An 11,340-nucleotide genomic window follows, 5' to 3' on the forward strand; every position below is an offset into this window, starting at 1 on the left:
AATTATTTCAAAACGTATTTTTCCCTGTAAACTTTAAATCAAAATAAAATATCTGACGAGAATGCTGCTAACATAAGTTGGTTGGAAACAGCAGTTTTAAATTTACCGCTTGTTGTGTGACGTCACACTTCGACAATTTTGATTGGTCGCATGCGCGTGAGCATACCCTTATCCTTATACCATGCATGTGGTCTGTTTTCTGTACCTGCACTAGACTGCACTAGTACTCTCTTTCTCACTTTCAACAAATATCAAACATATACCTATCTCACTTCAAGTTCCAAAAGTGTACACTAATCCAGCAGTCCAGCAACAGAAAACAAACCTATGGTATACGTCATGGTGGAAGTCTGGAAGTATCTCTTCCACCATGCGCAGTCCAACATATAGCAGCAAGTAGAACGTAAACAATGCACATTGCAATTTAACCGGATTGATTTTGTTAAGAAAGCAGACGGAAAAAAAAGAGAAAAAGCGCTAGTCAATAGTTTATTGTCATTGTATAATAAAATGGAACAATTGCGTTCCTTGAACAGAACAGTCGATATAACCGAGCCGATATTGGCAGAGGACAGTACGTTTTCTACAATAGCGTTATCACTGAGGGCAGTGTTAGAACAATTGGATGAAAATGCTAAACACCACGATTATCTTGTTGCCTTGCTGCTTGTTCTGTTGGCAGAGTCTGGATTTGGCGTTTCGTCTGTTTCTGATACTCCAAAATGGTAATATATAGGTATATGTATATATTATTGCTTTTGATTATTTGTTAATCTGCATGTTATTTACAGGGAGCAAAATACAAGATTAGTTTATATACCTAAAAATTGGAAGTCTCAAGAAACAGGAGTGTATGAAATCTATTTGACATTGCGTAATGTAGATCACATTAGATCAAAATTAATTGTCATAACTTGTGGCGATAAATTGGTTCTTAATATATTGTCGCATATACAAGATATGAAGATTTATAGCATGGTTGTACAAACATTAAAGTATGTGAATCCATACACAAATAATTTGTGTCTTCGATATATGAATCTCAAAGAGATATCACATAGGTATGAATGATATGATTTTGTTTATTGTACTATATGTATTCTCTCTCTCTTATTATTTGAATTTCAATTGATATGCAATATTAGAATGTATCATCTTGTTTTTGCTTTGTGTGTGTGTGTGTGTGTCTCAGTATTTGAGAAATTGAATATGCACAAAAAAATTTACAATATATATAAAAATTAAAAAAATTTTGTTTAAGTTTTTTACAATATATTCTAAAAATCTTCCATTTTGTGCATATTCCATTCACTGAATATCAATTATTATCTCAAGTTAACTAAGTTTAAGCTGTGAATTTTGAATGTACTCATTCCTTCCTTTTCAATGGAATTTCTTCTGCTACTAAAAATTTCTCATATATATGTATACAATGAATAGAACCAGAACTCAAATTTGAATCTTTTGACAGGCAACTAGTCTGCTAAACTATTCTATTTATACCTATATGTCTATTGTATAGTTTACACCTGTACTATTTTTATGCCTATTTAATAAATATATAAATTATTGCTTACAAAATGATTTTTTCAGGTTTAAAGACAAATTAGTCATACCTTTGCGTACAGACATATTGTTAGTAGTAAATTTGATGGGTCCTAGTTTAGAGAGTCTGCCAATAGAATTACGTAGAAAAATCGTAAATATGTTGGTCTGTGGAATAATTTGGACACTTATCAATAGGCTCTAAGAAATTTTATAATTTCTTCCAAAAATCAAAAGGAAATTGTTAAGAAAAATGGTATTAGTAAGATACCCTAACAACCTATATGTATAGAGTATAAATAAAAAGACAAAATAAACAAATAGATAAATAAAAAGATGTGTGCATAAGTTTCTGTTAATATCTTTGAGAAAAGATCATTTTGATTTTTACACACATTCAATCATTCGTGTGTTCTATTTTAATTTTCATCATTTTTACAAGTATATATAATTATTAAACAATTTTTACATATATTTTGACATCTTTAGAAAGTATTTGTGCAGTTATATATCCATAACAAATTGTAGATAAATTGTTGTAACTAAATATAGTTAACGAAATAAGAAAAAAGCGTTGTTTCATATAAAAATGTAAAATTCTGAAACAAAAATGTTTAAAGGAAAAATATGGTTTAATATCTTAAAATTGACACTCCAAACTACAAGAAAAAAAATAGTTCAAGTGTTGGCTGTCCAAAAAGTTTAATTATTGAATAACCTGAAAATGATGTTTTTTTAATATGCATGGATGGCTATAAATTGAAGATGTATTGCATTTACATTTTAAAAAATGCATTTTATTATTGCTATTGCATTAAAAAACTTATCATTTATTAGGAAAATGTTCTTTATACATAACAAACAACATAATATAGATATGTATAATATTATCGACATTTAGTATAAGAGTATTAAAATCGCATTAGGGCTAATATGTTGTTTTTAGGGTTAAATTCTTTTTTAATAATTCGCAAAATCCGCAATACAACCGAGAATTGAAAATAAAGAAAAAAATAAAAATTTTTTAATTACAAAAAATGTACTCTCTGTACACACGTTGGGTCATTCGTAACCCAGAGGTGAACTTCGTAGTTATGCCAGTATAGTTAAAGGTAAGTATAGTTAAAGTTACGCACGAATTGAGACCGATAACGCACAAAACTTGTTCTCTAAATGCCAAACTTTTTTTTAGGAATAGAAAAGAGACCGGTGTTTGATCAGATGCTCTTAGTATTTAAAAAAAAAGAAATGGGCAGGACACGAATGACCCAGAGGTATGTATTAAGGGTTAACAGTATATTTTATTTATTTATTTTTTAACCGTATATTAAATTTTTTGTATCTTTTTAAATAGTAATAATGCAATAATAAAAAAATCACGTAAATGAATACTTTAGTATTACGTTCAAAAACGCAAAAAGTAGAATGAAAAAAATTTTTTTCTTACATTTTTTTAAATCTTAACATAAGTGATTATATTAACCATTTTTCTTAATTATATTCAGGGTCGGTTTTACCAACTCTGATTAACCTAATCGGTCGATTAAGTATCAACCGTGATTGGTCAATTCTGCTGAACAGCAAATGCAATTGATCAGTTCCAATGTAACAATCGACCGATTAGATTAATCGGAGTTGGTGAAACCAACCCTTAGTTTTTGTTGATGGGACAGTGATGATACTTTAAATTAATTAAAACGAATTTTTGCAGTACTTTTTGAGATTATGGAATTCAAATGAACGGCTTTTTAAGGTTAAAGGAGCATAACACGAGGAAAATGTAAACTTATACACCGTAAAGTTCAACACAATAAGTACTTTTAATGCTTTCATTTGTAATGACTTGCCGGATGCATGTAGCTTGTACATACCACAATAGTAAACTCAAATTTTACTTTTATGGCAACACAAAATTGTATAAATCATTGTACTGAACTTACCGATTATGCCATAAATTCACAGTTATGAACTGCGTAAATGCTCCTTAAACCGGTCGAATAAACATAAGTGTCAAGTAACATTTGGAGGTTATGAGAGGTTATACGGTTCCAGAGACAGTTTTTCAATTTTCAGATATTTTCAATGCTTTATAAAGTAATTTATAAAGTGCGTGAATATCTTGTTTTATTACGTATTTTCGTTTACTTAATGTAATTACCACAAATAAATAAATAATCACAAACATGAGCAGAGACAATAATAATAGCTTTCCATTTACACACAAGCGAAATTGAGTCTAAACTCTAAAGTGAGCAGAATGAGCTGAGTATTTTGTACTCACAATCAGATTAATGACGTCACTACTTGCTTTGGTAAAAAGTTATCACATTCCAACATAGGTCCATAATCTCACTTTAAAGTGAGTTTTCGAAACTCACTAATCACTTAAGCACACGGTCTTGATCTTGTGCAGATTATAGGTTAAAACAGTAAAACTCAGTCGAATCTCACTTGTCAGAATGCAAAAGGAATGTGCATTTAACTGAGTGTTAGTCACAAGTGAGAATTATCTGAGAATCGATGTAAATGGAAAGCAACTAATAATCTACAGTGAAATGTGTTAAATCAAGACTATTACCCGGCGAATATTTTATATTGTTTTAGGTATCGCGGAAATCACTATATTGAAGATTTTCTTAAATTTTAATATCAAGATGAATACAGTGACGACGGAGGAAGAGAGAAAGATCCTTCACTTTTTAAAATCTCAAGGTTGCTGTTTGAGATGTTGTTTTCGTTTCGTCGGATACCGCACGTCGGAATGTTATTGCAAGCCTTCCGAATTTGCGGCACAGGTAAGAAATGTTAAAAGAAATGGTTAATCTCGAATATCAATTTCAATAAGATGATTGTTTAAATTTGTTATCATTCGATATCATTCTTCACATATTTCAATAAATCTGAATAAAAATCTGTATTAAATTTGCAATAAATGTGTACAATATCAATTTACGTAAAAAGGAATAAGCAACTTTGAATATTAACGAAATAGTTTGTTTTAAAAAAGATTAAGAACAAAAATAATTTTGTTCACAAACTTGATTTGACACACTTATATTTTAATATTAATTATAGCTGAGTTATGCAAATATAAAAGACGATGCTTCTATGGAAGAAACAACTTGCATTGCATGTTTAGGAGTTCTTCAGGATAAAGCACAAAAGAACGTAGTTACAAAAGTAAAGTATCCACCCACACCCACACCCACGCACACGCACACAAAACTCTATATACATTCTATTTAATTTCACTGTTGTTTAATCTCAATTGTTTGTAGATAGCAGAAAAAGTAAAGGAGAAAGATTATGACTGTATAACTTTCACATGTGCGTTAACTGTTCCTGTATCAGTAAAGCTGAGAGAACACATATTATATGCTTACATGTCCAAAGAGATGGATATTCATGAATCAATCTTAAGTACTCTTAAAACAAAATTACAAAATGTCAAAGATATTTGGAAATCGTTTATAATTCCTCAACTCGAACAAGCTACAGGAAAACATGCAGATCTGTCCACACCATCGCCTTTTCTCATCGAAGTCCTCTTAATGTATGCCGACGACGAAATGATATTCAAAGAACTGTACGTATATTTTTAAGAATTCATGTAATTAGAAATGAAACTGTGAAACTTGTGTATGTGTATTAATAATATAAATTATATAGATATTCTTTAGATTAGAGAAAATTGCTTTTTATGCATTTTGAGAATACTTCTACTTGTTTCTACTTGTAGAATAAATGAACATAAGGGAGGCAATAATAAGAGGCAGAAAAAGAGAAAATGCAACGATAATAAATTTAGTAGGAAGAATGTTGATACTTTACTGATCGAAATGACAGATGAGCAACTCATGCGACATTTCACGATCTCGCAAATCGTACCGAAAACATTCGTTCATGTTGACGATGTTTTATGTTCTCATAGCAGCATCTTCATAGGAGGTATCGATATAAACTTAAATGATAGCAAACTAATCATTTACGATGCAGCATGAGATCTCTTTAAAACTTAAAAATTTCAGGACGTTACAATAAACTCTCCAGGAAACTCAGCCAGACTCCGTGGCTCATAAACGGTGAGAAGAAAGTGGAAACTTCGGTGCAAGACTTGCTCTGCAATCCCATCGCAGAAATGGTAAAAGCAGAATGTATGTTTTGACTATATTGATTTTGTTATAATTTTTTTTTCAACAAAAACGCTATGACATATTTACGTTTGCACAGCGATAAAATTTTTATCGTCAGGAAGAGAAGACGTCGATGTCAGAAACATATACGGTGGCCGACCATTTGCTATTGAACTATTGAATCCTCGTATGACGAATATCACGAACGAACTATTGATGTGTCTGACCAGTAGTATCAATCAATCGACTAAGCAGGTTCAAATAACATCGAATTTAAAGATTCTTTCAAGGTATACTTTTTAAAAATTTAATTAAAATGAGATTAAAAAATAGTAATACATAAAATAAAATAATAAGAACAATTGCGTTGATAAACAGTCATTTAAAATTAGATTAAAACAAGAAATTCAATTAAATAAGAAAATTGTATCGAATATATACTTCCAGGTTTGATTTGAAGAAGCTTAAGGAAGGTGAGAACGTTAAAACAAAGTTTTATCGAGCGTTATGTGTCTGTCGAGACGTGAGTGGCGATTTACCGCCATTGGAGCATCTGAATGAATTGGAAAACGTTAAAATTATTCAAAGAACACCACTGAGAGTGCTGCACAGACGACCATTGAGTCCGCGAACGCGTATAATTTACAAAATGCGCGCGCGTTGGGCGAAACCGCACGAACTAAAGGAATTGTTGTCCACTACCGTAGAAAGTACTGACGCATTTTTTGTTCTCGATGTCAAAACCCAAGCAGGCACATACGTAAAAGAATTCGTACACGGAGATTTCGGCAGAACTAAACCGAGTTTGTGCGATTTTCTTAATACCGAAGTGGACATTGTCGCATTGGATGTAACGGGTATCAATTTAAAGTGGCCGTAACGCGAATCTAAATTATTAACTAAAAAAACTTAAAAAGAAAGATTACAATAAAAGCGTCGAACATGAAATATATGTTGTCAAGTCGATAAAAAAAACTATGTCCCTTTTTAGTTTAAGCTTTCAATTTAGATAAAGGATTGTAGTGTTGTACAATCCAGGGATGTCTTTTAACCTCAGCCAAGGAAATTCGCTCCAAACTTTTTTTCTTGATCAGCTGCGAAAATACATTTTTATAAATAAAAAATCTTTATCATTTGTATTCTGATACAGAGATATATAAAGCACAAATGGTACCTTGGATATAAGATCTTTGGCTGCAGGTTTAATCTGTTCTGGCCATTGTATAGTTATAGTTTTTATTTTCGCATAAGTTTCTTGTGTGGTGCCACTTAAAAAAGGCGGCTGCCCTGTGAGAAACTCGTAACAAAGAATTCCTAAGCACCAATGGTCAACATAGAAATCATAAGTCTGTCCCATTACCATCTCCGGTGGTAAATAATCTAACGTTCCACATAATGTTTCTCGTCTGAAAGAATAAATTTCGATTCAGATCTAAACGATTTGCAGTAAAATTAAACTTGTTAAATAAATATTTTCTTCGAAATTATAAGCATTGTGCTATTTTAAAAAATGAAAACATGGGTTTTGTGCTTACTTTGCGGATGGTGCGTGTACAGACCAACCAAAGTCTGCGAGTTTTACATCTCCGTTATATGTAAGTAATAAATTTTCAGGTTTTATGTCTCTGTGAATCACATCGCAACGGTGACAATACTCCAAAGCATCGGCTACTTGATAGGTATATTTGGCAGATCTGACGAAATACTGAATAATTTTTAAATTATACATAACGATGGATGTGTTGGAATTACAAATACATACAAGTGCTCATTGAATCTCTCGTTCGGTTGACGTTTCAATTCCTTGTACAATTCGCCTCTGGCAGCAAATTCCAATACTAGATAAATTCTTTTGTTATCATGAAAATATGTTAGTAGTTGAAGAATATTTGGATGGCTGGAAACACGTATGAACAAGTTGATAAGAATTATGAAGAAAATATTTAACATTTTTTAATACATGGTATACATATATACCTCAAATGTGATTGTATTTCTATTTCTCGCAATACTTGTTTTTCTACGCGTCCTTTCATCAATTCAACTTTATATAATGTCTTCAGGGCAATCATATATTGCGTAGTCTTCTCCCTGGCTAAATATACACGGCCAAACTTTCCTCTCCCTAATGGCGATCCAATTTCAAAATTCTCTAGGCCCCAATCGTAAGGTCTATTTAATGTTAATAAATTCTAATTTATGGAAATACATAAACAAATTTAAAATGACAACACAATTGACTAATATTATTAATTTAATGTAAAAAAATTTAATACTTAAAAATCCTATATGATGTTGATTACTTATTAAAAACTGTATTTACATGACTCCATATAATTGCAATACATCTATTTTTTCAGTTAAATTTCTTGTACAATTTTTTTTCTCCTTTTCTCGATACATAAAGAAAAAAAGGCAAATGGTGCAAGAAATGGTTCAATTAAAAAATACTGATTTAGTGTACAATTATGTCTATATGTACGTACTTTCTGTCTGGGTATTTTCTGGCATGCTCCTGCATCTTGCGTATCGTATTTTCAACAGATTCTTTAAATTCAACAGGCACGGATGTTGGTACAAATCTATTTATATAATCCATTATAGGCAATACCCAATGAAAAATGACAATAGAATTGATATAGAACCAACGTTATGTTTACTGTACAATATCACTGGAAAATATGTTATACAAGACATATATAAATTGCTGTATTTCTTATCATTAATAAAAATACTCATTGTGAATACAATAAAAAAATCATTAATAAACATATGTTCAATTGTTAACATTTTCTTTTTTATATAGATAATAATCAAATACAAAATGATCACAAGTTTGTTTATATCTCAATAAAAGGAAATATAAATCATTTCACTTAAATGTAAAATCAATAAATAGCATTCACATGTGATATATTTTTATAAAATTATAAAGAAAAATATTTTAAACTTAACAAGTATCATAAATGTAGGTGACTTGGGACATGTTTTTTGTTAAATTTAATTGTAGTATCTACCCATTTAACATTTATTAATCTATCCATTAGATTAAATTTAACAAAAGTACATGCTGTCCCAAATTACTTACACTGTTCCAAGTTATCTATATTTGCAATATCTAAGTAAAAATATATTGTTATTAAAAATGAAAAAATGATAAGATTAGAAATTTCTTCAGGCATTTATCAGATGTCCAAAATTCTTCTCAAAGGATTCTTATACCCGTATTCATAGTCAGTCCTTGTACTTAAGGCTTCCTTAAATTTATTTTTAAATGCTTAGTAGCCAATGAAATAATTCGTAGAGTATCTGAAGATAAATTTAAGGAAGCCTTAAATATAAAGCCTGACTATGAATACGTGCATTAGTAACATACCTACCATTCACTTTTATTAAATATAAATATAGAAACGTCGGTGTACTGTCTTAAAATACAATAAGCGTTGGGAGATGCCGATAAGGGTTCAACTTGTTCAAATAAACTTTAATAAAAATATACACTTCACGATACCATACTAGCCGGTTCAGACATTTCAATAACGGTCGTAACCGACATGTTTCCCTCGCATTTTGAATTGACTACATTTGAATTGGAGACCTCTCTCGGAATAGCTGCAAACTACGTGTCGCAATTTTTGGCTACGTGTGCAATAGGTGCATTCAGAGCTGCGTTCATAAAGTTTACTCCGAGTAGAGTTAGGGCCTGCGCACAATAGAGAATTAGATATTAAGATTTCAACCTATCAGAAATCGTGTATTCCGATGTAATCAGTTTCTGATAGGTTGAAATCTTAATATCTAATTCCTGTTCCTCTATTGTGCGCAGGCCCTTAGGGGCTCCGTACAATAAAAGGAACAGGGAACAGAGAACAGGGAATACGAATTTCAACCTTTATCAGAAATCATGTATTGTGGAATACGCAGTGGCCCGTATTCAGAACGCGCTTACAACGATGTTAGCACACTAACATACTATACTTTACGTCACGTATATTATAGAATTTCAGAGATAAAAGCGCGTTCTGAATACGGGCCAGGGTGTATTTTCTTGGGTGGCACCCAGTTGAACACGAGCCACTCACAGCGCTTGAGACTACAAAGCTCCTAAGCACCGGTCGCTGTGATTGGTGTCCAATCGAGCCGTGATCAATCGGGATCACCCCTATTTTCTTTCATCGTATTTCATTGCGCATAATGGCGGGCAGACTAAATTAGGACAACCAATCAAGTATTTGTCCTAAATCAGAATAACCAATCAAATGCTTATCCTAAATTTAGGACAAATTTTTGCGCATGCGTTCATATAAGAAAGCAATATCCGTTATTTCTTTCTATCCGCTATCTTTGGTCCATATTCACTAAATTCTGATTATTGGATCTCTGGGTTTAATAACATTCATAGTTATGAAATTGGCCAATCACAATCGTTCCATTCTTCCGAGGAACAACTATGATTGGCCAATTTCATAACTACGGATGTTATTAAATCCGATAATTGACCAATCGCATCTATCGTCAAACAAAATGACAAATGGGATTGGTCAATTCCGATGGACTAATCGACCGATTAATAGCGTTTTCGGCCCGATCGGGTTTGCACCAACCTGGGTTGGATTAATCTTTCCTATTGGTTGATGTCACACGTTCTACCAATAGGAGAGCGCAAAACGTCATTAATCCAACCCAGGTTGGTGCAAACCCGGTCGGGCCGAAAACGCTATAAGTTAATCGGAGTTGGTGAAAGAGGTGCCTAAGCGTGCCATGTAAATGTAGTCACAGTCGAGCATTTTCAAACTTGAGATCGCAATTTTGATTATTAAATCGATTTGCTTGACTTGACGATCTTATCTATAAGACTAAAATTTTTGTACGCGTGATGGCCCTTAAATATATAGTAGATCATCTGTTCGCGTTGATTGAAATCCCTCAAAATTTTGAACTTAAAGTGAAATAAATATATATTTAGACGTTGAAAAAAGAGAAAGCGAAGATGTTAAGTAGCATAGATACAAAAAGTGTAAACAACGCGAACAGACCTAATATAAAAGTCGAATGAATACCGACCTAAAACTCATCGAATATGTTTGTTGTTTCAGTTCCAAGATTTATTTAAAAAACTTGACTATTTCTCTATTGTAATTGTGTTCCAAACCTCATCGAAAAAAATTTAAATTTAAATTCTAGCGCATAATTTAATTCTGCACATGTGCCATTGGAATAAATCACTTTTTTGTATCTATTTTATAAGTTTGTAAATGATATAAGCATTGATAATAAGATAATCTGATAAAATGCTTTATTTCTCGCCATTACCATTTTGTTAAATTATTCTTATAAAAAGGAATAAACATTTTGATATAAAATTTTCTAATAAAGTTTGTACATATAAATTAGATTATATTTATATTATATTTATTTGAAAATTACCGTCATTATAAGTCTAAAACGATACATTTAATTATTTCAGAATATTTTAAAATTAAAATCAACTATCTTAATATCTCCAGAATATCGTATAAATGTGATATTTCCTTTGCGATAGCATATTTTTTTTCTTTCTATGGAAGTAATAATCATTAGGCGTATTATTTTCTAACAATAGTTTTATGGAGATTTATAAATATGTTATCTTGGGCAAAAATTTAATCGCTATGTATATACT

At 31.3% G+C, this 11,340-nt stretch overlaps 4 protein-coding genes across 6 annotated transcripts in view; 2 read left to right on the forward strand and 2 right to left on the reverse strand.

The window, feature by feature from the left end:
* Positions 1–3,895, reverse strand: part of heix (UbiA prenyltransferase domain-containing heix) — a 7,045-nt gene extending 3,150 nt beyond the window's left edge. Inside the window, exon 1 of one of the 2 annotated variants that reach the window (XM_018510963.1) lies at positions 3,827–3,895. The gene's annotated coding sequence lies outside the window, so the exon portion shown is untranslated. Of the gene's footprint in view, positions 1–3,485; positions 3,760–3,826 lie in introns of those variants that run through there. The other variant, XM_018510964.1, reaches the window with a different exon arrangement.
* On the forward strand, positions 274–1,848 carry LOC108763397 (uncharacterized). The gene is made up of 3 exons (XM_018510968.1): positions 274–725; positions 792–1,061; positions 1,594–1,848. Exons 1-3 carry the CDS (start codon positions 511–513, stop codon positions 1,748–1,750), a joined length of 642 nt encoding a protein of 213 aa, XP_018366470.1. The 5' UTR covers positions 274–510; the 3' UTR covers positions 1,751–1,848.
* On the forward strand, positions 3,306–6,638 carry Pus10 (Pseudouridine synthase 10). Of its 2 annotated transcripts, none has more exons than XM_018510960.1 (8): positions 3,306–3,325; positions 4,150–4,340; positions 4,621–4,725; positions 4,824–5,131; positions 5,285–5,493; positions 5,574–5,699; positions 5,776–5,968; positions 6,126–6,638. In XM_018510960.1, the coding sequence occupies exons 2-8, from the start codon at positions 4,200–4,202 to the stop codon at positions 6,556–6,558; spliced, it is 1,515 nt and encodes a 504-aa protein (XP_018366462.1). In that variant the 5' UTR covers positions 3,306–3,325; positions 4,150–4,199; the 3' UTR covers positions 6,559–6,638. The 2 variants fall into 2 exon arrangements, with proteins under 2 accessions (XP_018366462.1, XP_018366463.1); XM_018510961.1 differs by lacking the exon at positions 3,306–3,325 and adding an exon at positions 3,984–4,067.
* A 24-nt stretch (positions 6,639–6,662) lies between these two features.
* On the reverse strand, positions 6,663–9,164 carry aurB (aurora kinase B). The gene is made up of 7 exons (XM_018510966.1): positions 9,055–9,164; positions 8,165–8,350; positions 7,656–7,850; positions 7,441–7,575; positions 7,214–7,372; positions 6,853–7,084; positions 6,663–6,772 (listed from the first exon to the last, which is right to left on the reverse strand). The coding sequence occupies exons 2-7, from the start codon at positions 8,275–8,277 to the stop codon at positions 6,671–6,673; spliced, it is 936 nt and encodes a 311-aa protein (XP_018366468.1). The 5' UTR covers positions 8,278–8,350; positions 9,055–9,164; the 3' UTR covers positions 6,663–6,670.
* Positions 9,165–11,340: the final 2,176 nt, after the last annotated feature.

This window comes from Trachymyrmex cornetzi, unplaced genomic scaffold, assembly GCF_001594075.2.
Source record: "Trachymyrmex cornetzi isolate Tcor2-1 unplaced genomic scaffold, Tcor1.1 scaffold358, whole genome shotgun sequence".
Taxonomy (NCBI): domain Eukaryota; kingdom Metazoa; phylum Arthropoda; class Insecta; order Hymenoptera; family Formicidae; genus Trachymyrmex; species Trachymyrmex cornetzi.